At 40.3% G+C, this 17,300-nt stretch overlaps 1 protein-coding gene across 3 annotated transcripts in view; it reads left to right on the top strand.

The window, feature by feature from the left end:
• LOC122787171 (testicular haploid expressed gene protein-like) overlaps window positions 1-17,300 on the top strand; it is a 287,515-nt gene that overhangs the window by 211,871 nt on the left and 58,344 nt on the right. For all 3 annotated transcript variants that reach the window (XM_044053749.1, XM_044053748.1, XM_044053750.1), the window contains one exon: window positions 10,111-10,288. In XM_044053749.1, coding sequence (XP_043909684.1) covers window positions 10,111-10,288 — 178 coding nt within the window. The remainder of the gene's footprint in view (window positions 1-10,110; window positions 10,289-17,300) is intronic.

The raw sequence follows: 17,300 nt of genomic DNA, 5'->3' as shown, positions 1-17,300 counted from the left end.
TCTAATTGAACAAGCCTATAATTTCTCTGCAAATAAAGACTTGCAACAAAACATTCTCATCAATATCTTGTAACTCTAAATTATTGGAGAGGGGGTTGCTGGCATTCTCATTGGTCTACCAAATGAGATGGAAGGTGATTTGATTTAGAGAACTCAGAAAAAGGGCTACCAATTGCCCATCCAGGTGGTGCCATAATGAATCCAGAAAGTGACTGCAGCCATCATTTATCAATCTTCCCTGAATTTTCAGCTTGGTTCTGCAATGACAAAAGTTTCTGTAAAGATAAATTAGCATCATCCAGTTGCTGCATAAAAACAGCCTGTAAGGATAAGCCAATGCAGCATGTCTTGCCACCATCTCCAAGAGCATTTCCTTTAGTAAGACTCAAAACTATTAGTTGTGTGTGGCACATTTTACTACAGCCATCTCCTTTGGTAATAAAGCTTCCAGAAGAACATCGACAAATTGTGCATTTTTAATCTTTGTCCCAGATGAAGTTAAATAACCCCTCTCTACAGGGTACTAAAATTGTGCACGATACCGTGCGCATAGCAAGCAAGTGTCAGAGCAAATAGTTACAGATTTCTCTTTGGATAATTTACAAGCTTCAGTTAATGCTACTAATTCAGCTATTCATACTCAAAACTCCTCAGTTTAATTGCCTAGTTAAAAACTTTGCTGGGTGCAAATGGAAAATTCTGCTTCCAATTCACCATTTTCTCTTCATATACAGAAGCCATCTACAAATAGATCAGTTCTGAATTTTTTTAGAGGACAGTCTCCTAGGAGAAATAGTATTAACACAGTTGTGTGGTTCTGCATCATTGGCTGTAGGAATTAAAGATGCAGGGTTAAGTGGGGACAGCTAACAAAGTTTTAATGATCATACAACTCTTACCTTGTCAGTCTAGATGACAAATATCGAGTTCTCATTCTTAAGGCTTCTACTGCACAAGTCTTGTACCAGAGTCAGTGTAGCTACCATGTTTTCTAGGAGTGCCACTGCAGCCACCACCCTTGGGCAGTGGGGGAAAGCTGCAGCTACCAGATCTAAATTTGTGCTACAATATGCAATGAGTCTATACTCATCTGTTCTGTGTTGTCCTAACATTTCTAAAGCTACTTTTTCTCTCACTACAAAATAGAAAAAAATCTTTATCTGGTAAACCCAATGTTGGTGGATTAGATAAGGTTTTTAATAAAATAAATGCAATTTCATGTTTTTCTAACTAGGTTATAGGCTCAGGTACATCCTTTAACAAAGGTCTTACCACTTCCACATAACTGGATATCTACTGCCAAGCAGTATCTAGTTAACCCAAGAAAAGCACACAATTGTTTGAGTAGTTTGGTGTGCTGCAGTTTGGACGGCAGTGATTTGAGACTGAACATTTTGTCTTGCTCTTTGTGATATTAGATGTTCCAGGTATCAAACCTGCAGCTTCCACAACTGCAATTTGCTGTGTTGACCTTGAAACACAAATCAGCTAGTTTAGTTAGGATAAAAAATGTTAATCTTGTTTGCAATCATTTATGGATTTTGAACCAACTAATAAAGCTACATATTTAATTAATACAGGGTTAACAAGGAAGTTCATTTTTGTCCAATTGTCATTTTATTTATCTAGAAAACAAAATTGGTGACTATGTAACCTTGTGGTAATCTAGTCCAAGTTTATTGTTGACCTTTATATGCAAATGCAAAGATACTATCTGGATGAATCAGTGTAGAAAAGCAGATGAAATCTCCATTACTGAAAAAAATATTAGCACTTATAGGAATCGAACTTGATCTTGTAACAGGATTCAGCTGTCTGCAACCCCCAGAGATCAGTCAGTCCAAATGGATTTCAGATGTTGCATGGGGAGCAGTGCCCGGAGGATTTGGTGCATGGCAAATGGGGACCTTTGGATGCAAAAAAACAAATTTAAAAGGAATGCTAGCAGTGATTCAAACCTTAAAAGTTCACCACTTAATGGTTTCCAGATCCCTTTATAGTGGTCACAGACACCACCAGTCATGGTACCTGAACAAACTTTTTCCAGTTGCCAATGAGAGCCTTCCTTACAGCCTTTTCATGAGGCATCAGGCCTCATCCCATTAGAGGCATCAGGCCTCATCCCATTAGAGCAAACCAAAATGACAGACTAAGTAGATTCTGGACAGACCCTCACAATTGGAAACTCAGGAAAGAAATCTTTCAGGATTTGGTTCAGATATGGACAACACCAAAGTTTTATTCACCTACTTTCTGGTAAAATTACGTTTGACATTTTTGTCACCATGCTTGAGGACAGATGAATTTGTGTTCCCCTGGACAGGGATGTGCCTATGAATTTCCACAGATACCAAAGCAATTTCTGAAAATTCAGAATATTGTGATAATACCCTTTTGGCACAGGCAAAGTTGGTTCTCATTTTTAATGGAATTGCAGAGCTTCCTTGTGCTTGGTTTGGACACTTGTGATTACAAGACATTGATTGCTTCTAAAATCATCTGGCCTTCAAATCTGTTAAGTATTTTTGTACTTGCTCCAACTGTTTCAGTGATATTTAACATTTTTGTGCTACATTTAATTTGGCTGAATTTCACCATTTTTCAGCCTGCACTTTTTAAAGAAACTCCATCTGTTACTGTACTGCTTGTAGGTTTTTACATTTCCAAACCACTTATGTTCTGAGCGAGTCTGCCAAAATACTTCCAAGTTTTGCAAAGTCTGTGTGTTGTGAACATTTCTCAGAGATAATGAACTTATTTCCAAGTATTCCTGATATTGCAGGAATTCTTACTTCTGTTGTAAAGCATTTGTTACTGCACTTGAGCTCAAAGCCAGTTTTACATAAGGGTTCTTTTGCACTCTGGTAGGAGCAGAGAGCAATGTTCAACCCATCCAAGGTGGAAACTAGTGGTCAATAGCTTATTGGGTTTTTATCAGATTGGCCTGAAGGTTTAACTTTAATTTAAGAGACTTTCATCCTGCTCACATAAAAGCCTCACATTTATGCATCTCACAAACATGGTTCCCCATACTTCTATATAAGCAAACCTCTCCAATTTAAAGTCCTGTATAGGAAATGCTCTTCAGTCTCCCACTGTTCACAGTGGCTCGAAGATCTGCCAGTTTGTGCAGAGGGTGGTACCACTGCAGATTATCCAATAGTATACTAAAACTCACTTTGACCTTTAAGTGGCTCTACCTTACTCCTCATCTAGAAATTACATTTCATTGCCTTACATAGCATAGGCTACACACAAACCAGCTAAATCTAGATTGACTGGCACCACGTGCTCTTAGATCAGCCATCTTACAATAAGAGGGCCTTCCTGCACCCTTGTGGCAGAAGGGTGTAGCTCGGAACCCATACGAGTTAGGGATCACTGGAGAAAGGCTCAGCTTGGTGCTTTCCCATTGTAGTTGTGTTAAATTTGCCTGTATACATGAAAGGCATCCACTTAAAAAAAAAAAGAAAAAAAAGTATTTTTAAGCAAGCCAGCACTTGCACTTTAACTGCCATGAATGTAGATTCATTTTTTATTGTGGTTGTGACCCAGTCCAGCTAGTCCACTTCCTTCCCAAATACCACATTCAGAAAAATCCTGCCACAATGAATGGACAGGATCCCATCATTTCTCCTGCCAGCTTGATTGATTGGGTATCTTGAAGCAATGTAGCAACTGCTTCAAATAAGCCCTTAAGCAAAACAAATGTTTTGGTCATAAGCGACTCCATAGCGAGACAAATGCACCCTCCCCACCAGATTGGACAAGGAAAAGGTCACAGTCAGCTGCCTATCAGGTGCTAGGAATCCAACAAATCACTTATGCACTCAGGTCACTCAACAAGTACTGTTATGACTCTGTCACAGTCCATGGAGTGATTACTTGAGATGTACCTCTGGACTATATGAAGAGAGACATGCTGGAAATCTCATTGAGTGTCCGACAGGTACGTCTCCAACCCTAAACAGTATCCTATCTCACCCAGGATGATGTTACAACAAACAAAAAATGATTTCACTTCAACAATTGGCTCAGCTTCTCGTGTCAGTCCAGGGGGTTCAGTATCTTCAGCCTGGGAGATGTGGTAGACCTTGCTGCTTTGCTACAGATGGTTTGCACCTGTACCCCCTTGGCTTTTGGATACTGGCAAAAGCCCTTGCCTCCCCCATAGTGCATTTTTTAGACAGTGTCAAAACAAAATTTTCCATCATAACAATCTAAATCTAGAAACTCTGGGTTGTGCTGCTTAATGCTAGAAGTTTAAATATGAAAATGCACTCCCCGGAAGCGCTCCTTTACCTTGGAGGATGCAGACATATGTGCAGTTACTGAGACATAGTTCAAAGCTGCTGAGTGTACTCTGGTCTTGCAAGACTACAATGCCTTTCACACATTCAGACCTCAAAACCAATGTTGAGGAGCCAAAGGTGGAGGTGTATCCATCTTCATTAAAACCAAACACTTGTCAAAACAGCACGACTCTCTAAACTACTCCATGGCCAATTAACTATTGGGAAGATACCTTACCACATCATTGCTAGCTATATATCATTGCTAGCTATAGATCCCAAACCATGAACTAGGTTAAGTACACCACCAACCTCAAGTTTACTGGAATCTTCACCATACAGCCCAGCATGGTTAGTCATGGGAGATTTCAGCTATCCTTCCGTACACTGGGGATGTTTATAAGCAAAAACATGCTCACCCAGAGGGTCCTGGACTTTAACACAAATGCTCTAGAACAGGTAGTCTGCACCCCCAACTAGGGGCTCTAATGTTCTGGACATAGTACTCACCAACAAATGCTCTAGAACAGGTAGTCTGCACCCCCAACTAGGGGCTCTAATGTTCTGGACATAGTACTCACCAACATCGGTGGGTGGTCACACTACTCCCCATGCATGATGCCCTCACTGGTTAGGTCAGATCACAAATCAGTCTCATTTGAACTACTGGAACACCCTCACAGGAACAAAAGTTATAAAAAACTTCACCAAATTTAAACTGTGTACCAAACAATAGTATAAAAAGCTTCATACCACCCACAATCACAGACAGCAATGATCACTATGCAGACGTGTATGCAAATGCTCTGTACAAACACTTAAGCAACTGCATAAAGTCTGCTGTACCTGACTGGATCAAAACCAGGTCTATCTGTAAAAACAAACCACCGTGGTGGACTTCAAAAGTATAAACAGATTATATAACAAGAAGAAACTTGTCTAAAAGCAAGAGGGATATCACTCTGCAAAAGAGGTCTCTCCTAAGCCTAAACAGGAAACTCAGAAATCTTGTAAAAAGTCTTGCTTAATGGAACAAAAAAAATCACATCCCTAGCCAAAAGTAATCATAAGGCATTATTTACCTACATCTGAAGTATAAAAGGGAATGCCAAGCTATGTGCTTAACTGGTTGTATATGAGATCACACATACTACACCAGAAGATAATCACCAATCTGCTAGCGGACAGATTCAGTGCAAATATCCCCACCTACCATATGCCAAAGCATACCGGACCCCAGTCCTCTGTCTAGTATTTCTAGAGAGCAGGTCATCTCTGTGATTGCCAAGACCAAAACCAAGGCAACAATGGGACCAGATAATGTCCCAAGTTGTTTACTAAATAGTCAAAAACAAGACCTAGCAAACCCACTTATTCTGTTTAATCATGCTTTGAGAACTGGCTATGTTCCTACAGAATGGAAAACAGCAACAGTAATCCCCATCAACTGATCCTGGGAACTACAGACCCACAAGTCTAACCATCCTCATCTGCAAGGCCATGGAAAATCATGGACCTTAACAAGGACATAGGAGACCTCCAAAACACTGGACCCAACCTAGTTTGGCTTCATTAAGGGTAGATCAAGCTCAATAAACCTGGTAGACTTTTTTGAGAATGTCAAAGTCATGGATGAAGGTAAGAGTGCATACAGCCTCTCAACCTTGCCAAGGCTTTTAAGCAATTCCCTACTCTGGCATCACTGAGAAACTCTCCAAGATAGGGATTAACCCTTACATTACTAGACAAGTAGCCAATTGGTTCACCAACAAAACACACTGTCACAATTGGTGACTCCACTTCTACCAGTAGACCAGTCACCAGTGGAGTACTACAGGTGTTGGTGTTGGGCCCCTTACTGTTTGGTATCTAGTTCTCAGACGTCCAGGCCAAAGTAGACTGCCTTTACTGCCATTCTGCAATTGTCAGTGAACTTGGTGAGCTAGAGTCCCCCAACAATGTCAACATATTACAAGGAAGGGCTAACATAAATGATTAGTTTTAGCCCATGGATTTGGAACCAAATGCAAAAAATGCTTCTTTCCCTTTGGCAAAATGGAATTCCCTACAAATTAAAATATGGACAACCCACTCCAGGTTCAAACCCAATAGTTGGAGATTTGGGAACAGGTTGATAAGGATTTGAACTTTGAAAACCAAATCTCCACAGTGATAAGGAAAGCCTTCTATGTAGCACACCTCATAAGCAAGGGCATAGCATTCGGGACAAGGGATGTTAACTCTCCTGTACTCTACTCTCAGACCACTAAGAGAGAGTAATGAACCCTTTTGCATGTACCTCACCAGACACCTGCAGCAGCTGGAGAGACCTCAGGTTTCTCAAAGAAAATACAGGGACTCCAAACAATGACCTACATGGACATGCTGAAAGCCCTGTCCCGTTACTATCATATAGGCTGCTGAGAGGTGACCTGTGCCTGGCCTATAGGGCAATCTCCAGCCCTGCTGTAATGAAAATACTGCACATCGGCAAGTCAAATGGCTCAAGAGTCACTCACTATAGAGATCGCAACATAGCCTGTGATATTAACAGATCATCCAAAACGATCCAGCCACAGCAGGTACCCAATAAATGCAGGCTCACAATATAGTTTCACTTTGTTTATTAACAAAAAACAGGATTGAGCACTTTCATTTCCCTCCAGGAAACTTAATCAGAATCATAATACCAATTGTAATTGTAGTTTAAATAACAATCAAGGTCCTCCCATTGGTCAACAATCTTTTGAAGAGAGATAGAGGGTCAATGGTGCTTCCCGAAAGGCTGCAGTTAGCAGCACCTGTCCACAAATGGAGGCTGTAAAGCAGCAGAGTGAATGGGACAGAGGTTCTGTTCAGAAAGAATAGCAGTTTGCCTACTGTGAACTGCTGTTATGTTAGACAGAGGTAACAAAACTCCTCCACAGCCAAGAAAATACAGGGATTCCAAACCATGACCTACATGGACAGGCTGAAAGCCCTGTCATGTTACTATCATATAGGCTGCTGAGAGGTGACTTGTGCCTGGCCTATAGGGCAATCTCCATCCCTGCTCTAATGGAAATGCTGCACATCGTCAAGTCAAATGGCTCAAGAGTCACTCACTATAGAGATTTCAACATAGCCTGTGATATTGACAGATCATGCTGGAGAGAGAGATGTCTCTCAGAGATGGTCACTTCTCTGAAATAGACTCCCTATTCACATAAAGAGCTCCTCACCGAGCCTATTCAAAACACAGCCTAGACAACCGAATGGTAGACCACAAATTCATCCCTGGGGTGGCACCCATGTCCCTTCATGGACAGGCATAGCTGGTGTTGATCACAAACCTGCTCTTCATAAATTTTTTCTGCAAACTACCCAAAAATAACAAATGGGGATACTTATGGCTAGGCTTGTAAAGGCTCTAGAGCCTTTAACCTAGTGACCCCTTATGAGCCTATGAATTATCACAAGCTTCCAAATACTCTGGATCTGCTCTCACTGTCAGGGGTGACTGCTGCACCCCAGAACAATTGCAACTGATAGCATAGACTATTCTATTTTTATACAGTTTAGGCATTTCAGTACCTGCTGCACATCCACATGGATCAAGGCAAGAAAGCCTGCAACTAGAAAATAGAAAATCTTACATTTATAAGTGTAAGATGTTTTCTACATGGTGTCAAACCAATAACAGAAGGCCCGTTCGTTTAGAAATGTGCAAGAGCTATTCAGCTATGGCTTTTCTTGTGCATCAAGGTGCATCTTGGGGCTTTCTCAGCTTGCCTGCCCATGGATCACCCACTCATCTCTGTGGTCAAATAGTTTAGGAAAGGAGTGTTGCACTTGAGACCCCCTCAAAAGCAAATTCTTCCTTGGGATCTCAACTTTGTTCTCGAAAAATTGACCATCTCCTTTTGAACCAGTCTTTCAGGCAGATTTAAAGTTTACTTGCAAAACTAACATACTACTCTGACATCTGCAAGGCAGAGTCTGAGCTGCAAGCTTGCATAGTGGGCCGACTATCTGCTTTTCAGTAAAGACCGCATTGGGTTAAACACCAATCTTCCATGTCTGAATTTACCCTGAATCAAACCAATCTCCCAGTTTTCTTTCCTGGGGCCAAGGGTTAACCTGTTTTTTTTTTTTGTTATTCCCACCATGGTAAATCTATTCCTGACAAGTACATTCCACCAGAGCCTTATCCTCTTCAGTAGCATACTGAAGTGAGTGGACTCAACACATCCTAGAGACAGCAACCTGGTCCTTTGCTCACACTTTTGCAAAGCACTGATCTAGATGCTCCTACGTTCCACAGCAAGCTTTGCAAGGATCATTCTCCAGTGACTCCTGGATCCTTAACCTTACTCCTCCCAAGTAAAGCTAGCATTGGGAAATCTACGAATATCACTGAGACAGGGTGAATAAAGTGCAAGTCCTACTTTCCTACAACAGTAGTTCGAATTTCACACTGCCTCTGTGCCAGCATCCACCATTCAATTATATACACTATTTTTTTGCAGTTAACCAAAGCAAACCAACAAGGTTGGATATTAGTGTTTTCTGGTTGTAAATCCATTGGTTTCAGGCAATTTTCTTCTAGCCCTTAATTCTTCCTACTTAACAGTAAAAGCCCGGACAGACTTCCTGCGATAGGTTTAGGCTTCCCCAATGGGAGTAGCTTAGCCAATCCTCTGTCATAGGGAATCAGAGGGAATTCTTATCTATAGAAAGCTGCCAATTGTGGGTATGACAAACACAGAACCCATATGCCATTTATGCAGTGTGAAATTCTAATTACCGTTACATGCAACTAGGAATTGTGTGACAGCACTTTACATTTTGTTCACCACTTCCTTATCTACATTGTTACTGCCTGACTCCTACTGTAAAATGCTCCTTTCCTCCATTGTTGCATGACTTGTCACACTGCAGCAGTTGCAGATTATACCTTCCCACAATGTTATCTTGGCTGCATGCATTTCTCCTCAGTTACTTGTCGATTCACCCTTCTTACAGTTACTTGGTACATTTCAGGTAGCACTGTTGTATTGGTTTTGCTCAGTTACTTATGGTGCTTCTCGTTTCATTGTGATTTAGCACTCAAGTCTCATGGTGCCTCTCCAACTGTCAATAGCACAGCTGTCCTATTATTTTAGGTTTCCTTCTCCATTCTCTCATTGTGGTACCTTTAGCAATCGTATTAAATGGTGCTCTTCCTTTTTTCATGGTGCCTTAGCTATCACATTGTTGTAGGTCATCCCACCCCTTGCAGTGCTGCACACAAACTCTGTTCTGCTCGTTACATGCTGCCTATTCCTTCTCTACTTTGTGGGACATTGACATGTTATATAGTACTTCTCCCCTCCCACTGCAAACACAATTTTATTCCAAATGCTATTGTTTTTGCTACCATTTTGTTATTATCTTTCGTTTTGCAGCCAAGCAAAGCATTCTGAATGACTATTCAAAATAATGCATGACAAAGTAGTAAAGTCAGTATTTTTGTGAGATGACTTTGCCCTCCATACCTCTCATGCACAGGAACATACCCACTTTGAACTTGTATAAGCTCCATCACTACATGTTAGAGAAAGAAAGCTTTCCTTGCAGCAGTAATCTTAACTGATGAGTATCAGCACATTTCACCACACAGCTGAGTGATTTGGCAAGTGCGTGTCAACACGTTTCACCACATAGCGGAGTGATTTGGTAAGTGCGTATTAACATTTCACCACACAGCTGACAGATGCCGATTTCCTCTTACACTTACAGTGCATATTGACATGCCAAATTGGACTGCTGCACTTCATGAAAGGTTTGTTGTTTGCAGGTCAGTGAAAGGGCAAGGACTGCCATTGCATCTCCTCGGATTATCCAGCTTTCTCAACCAAAATCCTATGACTCTGTAGATGACCAGGAGTCTGACTACTGGATTCAAAGTGCACGGGCACTGGCCTTCAAGAGGAGCTTAAACACAGAGGCATCTCCCAGACTTTTAGCACTGGCAAGTAAGATGACTTAGCTGCATTTTTTTTTATTTTGTCTTGCCTTGTAGTTTTTTCATTGCAATACCCTCTAAAATTAGCATAACATTTAGACTACAAAGCATGTGTACAGTCTGCAACACCCATTTTCGTTGGATCTTGGGGACTATACGTTGTTTCCTTCCATTACCTCACCTTACACCATATTTACACTTTAAAAACAGAACTGCCTACATTGTTACTGTACTTAACCATGAAGTTAAAGATCAGGAAACAGTACTAGCTCTCAGCATGAAGTTAAAGATCAGGAAACAGTACTAGCTCTCAGCATGCACACCTATAGCACTGGCCTATCATGTCAATATATCATGTATTACTGTTTTATGAAATCCATATTAATGAAACCAAGACTGACCCACATGACTGCTGTCATAAGTATATGGCTTGTATGATGCATCAAAACATGAGTCATGTGGCTTACTCTGAGCCCATGACTCAGGTTCCTGATGAAACTGCATCACTTATCACAAGATTTACTGTCATCAGGAACCCCTGGCTCAGTGTCCTGTCAGGATCCTGTGGCAGCAGCCCATACAATATATTTCTATCAAGGACCCATGGTTCAGCTAGCATTGTGCATCAAAAATTTGCAGCTGACATCTTGGTACTGCTATTGGGAAATAACTTCACAAAGGCCAACCAGCTACCACACAGGAAAAAAGTAACTCAAATGCAATGCCAATAACCCAGATTTGGAGAAAAATGTTTCTAGACGGACAGGCCCTGGCACTGATGGACTGTTCTCTGCCTCCCTGGGAGGCTACTGTTGCTAGAGCTCCATTAACACCCAGAAAAGGGTCTGCCTTGAAGTTTAGCTAGGGGGCACACAGCACAATTGATATGTTTATAACGTACATGTGTTGTCACTAAATGTCTAGCTCTAGATTATTTAAGAAAATATCTGCAGTTAAATGGGAAGGCAACAGTGAAGGCCAACATACCCATTCTGCTGATCTTCCTTATAACGTCTGCCAACAGTAGTGGTAGGCTGTAGGGAGGGGTCCTCCAAGCCTGCCACGCAATGTCTGGCTGGCATAAACCAGCCAGCGTAGGAGCAGGTTTCATGGAAGACAGGGATCAGTAAAGGATAGTTGGAGTCATGTTTTGTAAGCCACCGTAGAAAAAAAAAATGAAAAAGGGAGCCCATTTCTGAGATAGTCTTAACCTATAGATTAAATGCTTGATAGAGCATACTTCCTTCTGGCTCATACAGCATGGTCAGATGTTGCCTTCCATCAAGTATCCATGGGTCTCATGCTGTGCAGCTGTTAGAATATCTTATGAATCTTAGATTTGAAAATGAAGCTTATGAGATGAAACAGGAGAGACTCCTGATGAGGTTTTCAGAAGCTCACAGCTGACAAGGTATTGAATCACATGTATTACTATACAAAGCTTGTGCTGGCATTATATATTGCCATCAGGAACCTGCGTTTCATATCATGCACTCCCATCAACTTATGGCTGGCATGGAGTAATGCCATTATAAATGTACAACTCATGTACATTTACCATTAAAAACTTGTACTTGCATCCCATAATGCCAACAGGAACCTGTGCCTGATATGATGTACTGTCATCAGCAGCTTGTGACCAACATGCTGTAATGCCTTAAAGAACACATAGCTGACCTAGTGTACTGATATCAGGAATATGCGACTCCGTGCAGCTTGGGAGTCAAGTGGTTGATATTACTGAATGCCAACAGGAAGCTGAGGTACATGTGATGCACTGCCAACAGTAACTTGTGGCTCATATGCCAAATAATGCAATGCCATAAGGGGCCCATGACTGACATGGTATACTGCTGTCAAAAAACATCTGTTTTTATGAAAGAATCTTTACACAATATCTAATTAGACACCTAAAATGTGGCAGACTCCTTTCTCCCTCATTTCAGAATGTAGATAGTAAGCTCAAAAGATTGAGTCAGTGTTTTCTCAGATACCACTTTAGACATATTACTGTTTTAACACACAATCACATCAAGGTGATTAATTCTAAAATCATTCAGACAGATCTAATAGCGACCAGCAGCTATTTTCTAGGAAGCAAACAAAGTTAGCAAACTATGGGTTCAGAATGTAGTTAGTTAATTTGCCTAATGTAAAATCTGTGTGTCTCAGTTATGCTGTGGTCTTTCTTTGGTACCTCAACTGCAAAATGCCTTTTATGAAAAGCTTTACCGATATTCTGAAACATAGTAGACAACAGCAGACCAAAGTAAACATGCTGGCCAGCCATGAAGTATTTTTATGGAGAACTAAGGTAGGCCCAATAAATACCAGCAAGTGTAGATACAATAGAATCGGAAGAATGGTGGAAAACTGAATCACTCCTCTGTGTTCCACTTGCTCCTCACAGAAAAAATAGGTTAGCTTCCAAAAAGTCCCATTAGTACAACATGCACAAAAGCATGGTCAGACAATACTGAACACTGTTCATAAGGACAAGCTGTACAATAGGCACACCCCAAATGTACTTCAAAGTTTGTGTTCCACTGACATCCATTACTATTGTGCTGCAGGTGAAAAACTGAAAAGCAACAATGACCACTAGGCAAAAGAAATGTAATGCAGTCCATAGGCATAAAGGTGTACCGTGTAAAAGAAAGGTGCATCAGGGATGAACTACTGGATTTATGAATTAAGATGGCAGAACAGATTTTACAGCAGCATGCATTGTGGGAGGTCACTTATTTTTTATAAAAAGGACAGACCAAAAATACCAGGCAAACATCTGGACAACATGCAACATCCTCACAGCCCTTTATCCCCCAACCTTTTGGTACAAGAATTCTGGACAAAGCAAGAACACATAGGACAAATGCACAACAGGAAAAGCTTTTAAACATTGCTTTTAAAACATGAATGGGTTCCCCATAAATTAGTATTTTCTTTACTTCAATCTCAGGTTTGGGAACAATTTCTTTTTATGAGGAACAGACCACAACTATCAAGCAAATAGTCTGCAGCACTTACAAGCCCCTAACCCCTGAACCACCAACCCCTCAGCACAATTGTGAAAACAAAAAAAAAATTAAAAATCACAGAGCAAAAACATCAGGAATTTATAACACTGTTCTTCTAAACTTGAAAAGATGCTAGAACAGGTTTTGCAGTAGCATGCATTGCACGAACCCACAAAGAACAGACCAAATATACCAGGTAAGCATCTAGACATTCAAAAAACTTCACAGCTCCTACCCCACTCAACCTGTCAACACAAGGCAAAAATTGCTGAACAAAGGCATAACATCAGGGATAATTGTAAAACATTGCTAATATAGTCTTAGAAATATACTAGAACAGGGTCTGCAGTAGAATGCATTAAAACACATTCTCCAGCATTAACAGTTCCAATCCCTCAGCAACCTTTAAACACAATTCTGGACATCAGGGATTTACAACAATCCAATAGATATGCTAAAATAAAATTTTGCAGTAGCATGTGTTGTGTGAACCCACATTTAAGAGGAATAGACCAAAATACCAGGCAAACATCTGGACAGTACGCAACACTCTCAGCCCGTAACCCCAATGTTTCAGCACAAGAATTATGGACAAAGCAAAAAAGCATAAGAAAAATGTAACATAAGGAAACACTTTTAAATTTGCTTTTATAAAGTTATAAAAGTGACAGATCAGGTTTTCCCATAATTTGGTATTACTTTACTTCAAAGTTGTGCAAAAATAATTTTTTTTAATTTCATTTTATGAGGGGCAGACCACAAATATCAACCATTCTACAATATTCTCTTAGCTTGTACCCCTCAAGCATTAACCTCTTAGCACAATTCCGGATGAAAGAAAAAACATGGAACAAACTCAGATTTCTTACACTGGCTTTATAATATTAGACCAACAGGTTTTTCGAGTAGCATGCATTGTACACATTTTTTTTTTTTTTTAAGAACAGGCCAAAAATACCAGGCAAGCATCTAGACATTCTAAAAGACTCTCACAGCTCCTACCCAACTGATAGCACAACAACACTAGAGTTCTAGAACTATATAACTATAATACAGAACATCAGGGAAAGTTTTTTTTTTTAGAAAAATATAGAGACTAGATAGAGAAGAGGGGTCTGCATATTATTAAATAAAAAACAGTTTTTTTTTTTGCAACAGGCCCACACAGGCCCACACACACACACACACACACTTTGCAGTAGCATGCTTTACATAACTTTTTCTTTTTTTAAATGAGGAAGAGAGCAGGACTATCGGGCAAACATCTGGACATTCTACAACATTCTCACAATCAGTATTCCCCACCCAAAGTCTCAGCACAACAATTCTGGACAAAGCAAAAAAAAAATCATAGAACAAAGGTGTAGCATTAGAGGCAGTTGTAAACATAACAAAAGATGCCAGGGTTTTGCATTAGCATGCATTAAAATAACTTAATATCAGTACATTATACATCTTTCTGACAACCTCTAACCCCCCAACCCCTCAGCACAATAATTCTGGACAACTGCATATCAGGGAAAGCTTTGAAACACATTTTATAAAGAGTGCAGTATATGCTTTACAACAATAAAAAAAACTACAATACTCAAGTTTTGCTAAAAAAAATTCTTATGAGAGCCAACTAAAACAAATCTGGACATTATGACAGCCAAGCAACCCCCCCAACCTCTAAACACAATAACTCTGCACAAAAAAATATAATTTTCTTACACCCCCCCCCATGTTTTATCAAGCCAAAAAAAAAAATCAATTTACCTTTTCTGCAGTTACTTCTGCTTACTCTTCACAGTTGTAGGCTGACCCTTGCTTACTTCCACAGACGGACCAATTCAGCCATTTTAATTTGCCCTGTAAAGAACAGTTTTTCAAACCTTTTAAAAACTGCCCTTACAAGAACAGTTGGAAATTCATCTCCCTGGCTTATTCCAACAGTTGCTGGAAGGCTTTCTTCCCAAATCCTTCTCCCACTGCCAGTAATCAAACAAGCCACCAAAAAAAAAAAAAATCCAATAAACTCCATTCTCGATTTAAAAAAAAAAAACTTCCTACACATGCCTTTTTAAAGGCAGCTGACATAGGAAGTGCTTTACAAAGACCAATCAGGTTCTTGCTTCAACACTTTCTAAAAGGAAAAAGAGCACAACTGACTTCCCTGACTACTGCAACCAATCAAGTCCTTGATTCAGTAAAGAATACCAGATGAAGTGCAGCTTTTACCTGACATCACAGGGAGTTAGCAAAAAATATATAATAATAATGAAATGGTTTGGTGTGAATAACCCTATCTGTTGGAACCAGGCAAAGAAGAAGAAAACCGAAGCTGCCTGCGAGTTGGTTGTATATTGTCAGTGGGGTCCCTTGTAAGCAGAGAGATATTTAGGGACCCCTCACAGCCGTGGGTTCAGTGGGTGCCTAATGCCAGATATATGTCTGCCAGACAAATTGCTTATACTAATCTCATTTCCTGTGATCATGATCGGAAATCTTTTGTCAGATCTTGGAAGAAAGTATATTCTTCTATAACTTTAACTTTCAGAATTTAAACTGCCATGCTCATTACTTATGTGTTTGGAGAACATGAAAGAGTTTACTGTTAATCTTCTCTGTCTGGAAGCAAAACAAATCTTTGAATGCCCTCATTTGAGTCTGTTTCAAAGTGTTCTTATGATACTGCTGATACTGGGCAACTGCTTCTGGGCCAGTCATAAGAAGATTTGTTTGGTTACATTATCAAAGTTTTCCTGATGATGTTAAACCTGAAATTTTAAATCCCCCACCCCCGACAAGGCACCTCTGTTTTGCCCTTTTGCAGCTGTGGGCTTTAGAAGTTTCACGAGAAGAAGGTTGATTTAAGAGGTTCCCAAATTTTCCTATCTTCCCTTTTTAAGGAAAATAAAAAACTTTACTTCAAGCTCCGCTCCCTTTTTTAAAAAGCAATTTAAGCAGCAAGGTGCCAATAAACAGGACTTTTAAAAGCAGTAGCAATGGGGCACTACAGAGAAAGGGAAGGTCTCACAAAACCAAGTCCATTAAGTTGGAATGGCTTTTTTCCTTCAGATGCTCTGTTACCCTCTCTGACTGGCAACCTCTCCTACCAGAGTCTTCATCTTCCCTTGTGGTACCCCATTGTTGTAAACAATTGGGTTCTAACACTCATTTAACAGGAGTACACTTGGCAATGGGACTCACTCTCTGCTTTGTAGGTGATCCCTCCTTGTCTAGTAAACCAAATATCTCTGTTTCTTCAATGAGTTACAGAACCATTGCCTGCAGACCAGATGGGCAAAGGGTCTTATTCAGGTATTTTTCTGATGCCAAAGAGAGAAGGGATTTGGAGACCTGTTCTAGACCTCTCCTTTCTCACTTCTTTTGTTAAGGTCCCATTGTTTAAAATGCTGTTCCCTCAGACTCTGTTGCTCCTGGTGCCTTTACTAGCTTCCATGGTAAAGTTAGATTTAAAAGATGCCTTCATCACATACCCATTGGCAAAATTATCAGTCTTTTTTAAGATTTTCTATATCTGGCTCACATAATCAGTGCTCTGTCTTACCATTTGTGCTATCCACTGTACCAAGGGTATTTACAAAATGTGTGGCTCTAGCAATTGCTTATTGCAGACTTCAAGGCATTCACATTTTCCTTATTTGGACAATTGTCTTATTCTTACATGTGCAAGCTCTTTTTCCAGTTGTCAAGAGTCCTTAAAAAGTATTAAAAATATTCTACTCTGTCTGGGTTTTCATGTGAACTTACAGAAATATTCTCTATTCCTGTGCTACCCTATTGTTTTCCTGGAAAATTCAATGGTACCTCAGGTCAATCTGGACTTAGAATCTCCACAATTTCTCTTTCCAGATTCCTGTTTTGGAGGGAGGGATGGGGGTATCTGGTAGATAGATTAGATCTGCCATTCTCCCTTCCTCCTCCTCTTCAGTTTGTCACAACAGATTCTTCAGACCTGGCATGGGGAGTGGTTTCAAAAGGGGTGAAAGTGCAAGGAAT

This window comes from Protopterus annectens, chromosome 13.part0 (assembly GCF_019279795.1).
Source record: "Protopterus annectens isolate FY-2018-M chromosome 13.part0, PAN1.0, whole genome shotgun sequence".
NCBI lineage: Eukaryota > Metazoa > Chordata > Ceratodontiformes > Protopteridae > Protopterus > Protopterus annectens.
Note: the sequence above shows the minus strand (reverse complement) of the source record. Positions and strands in the feature narration are given on the sequence as shown.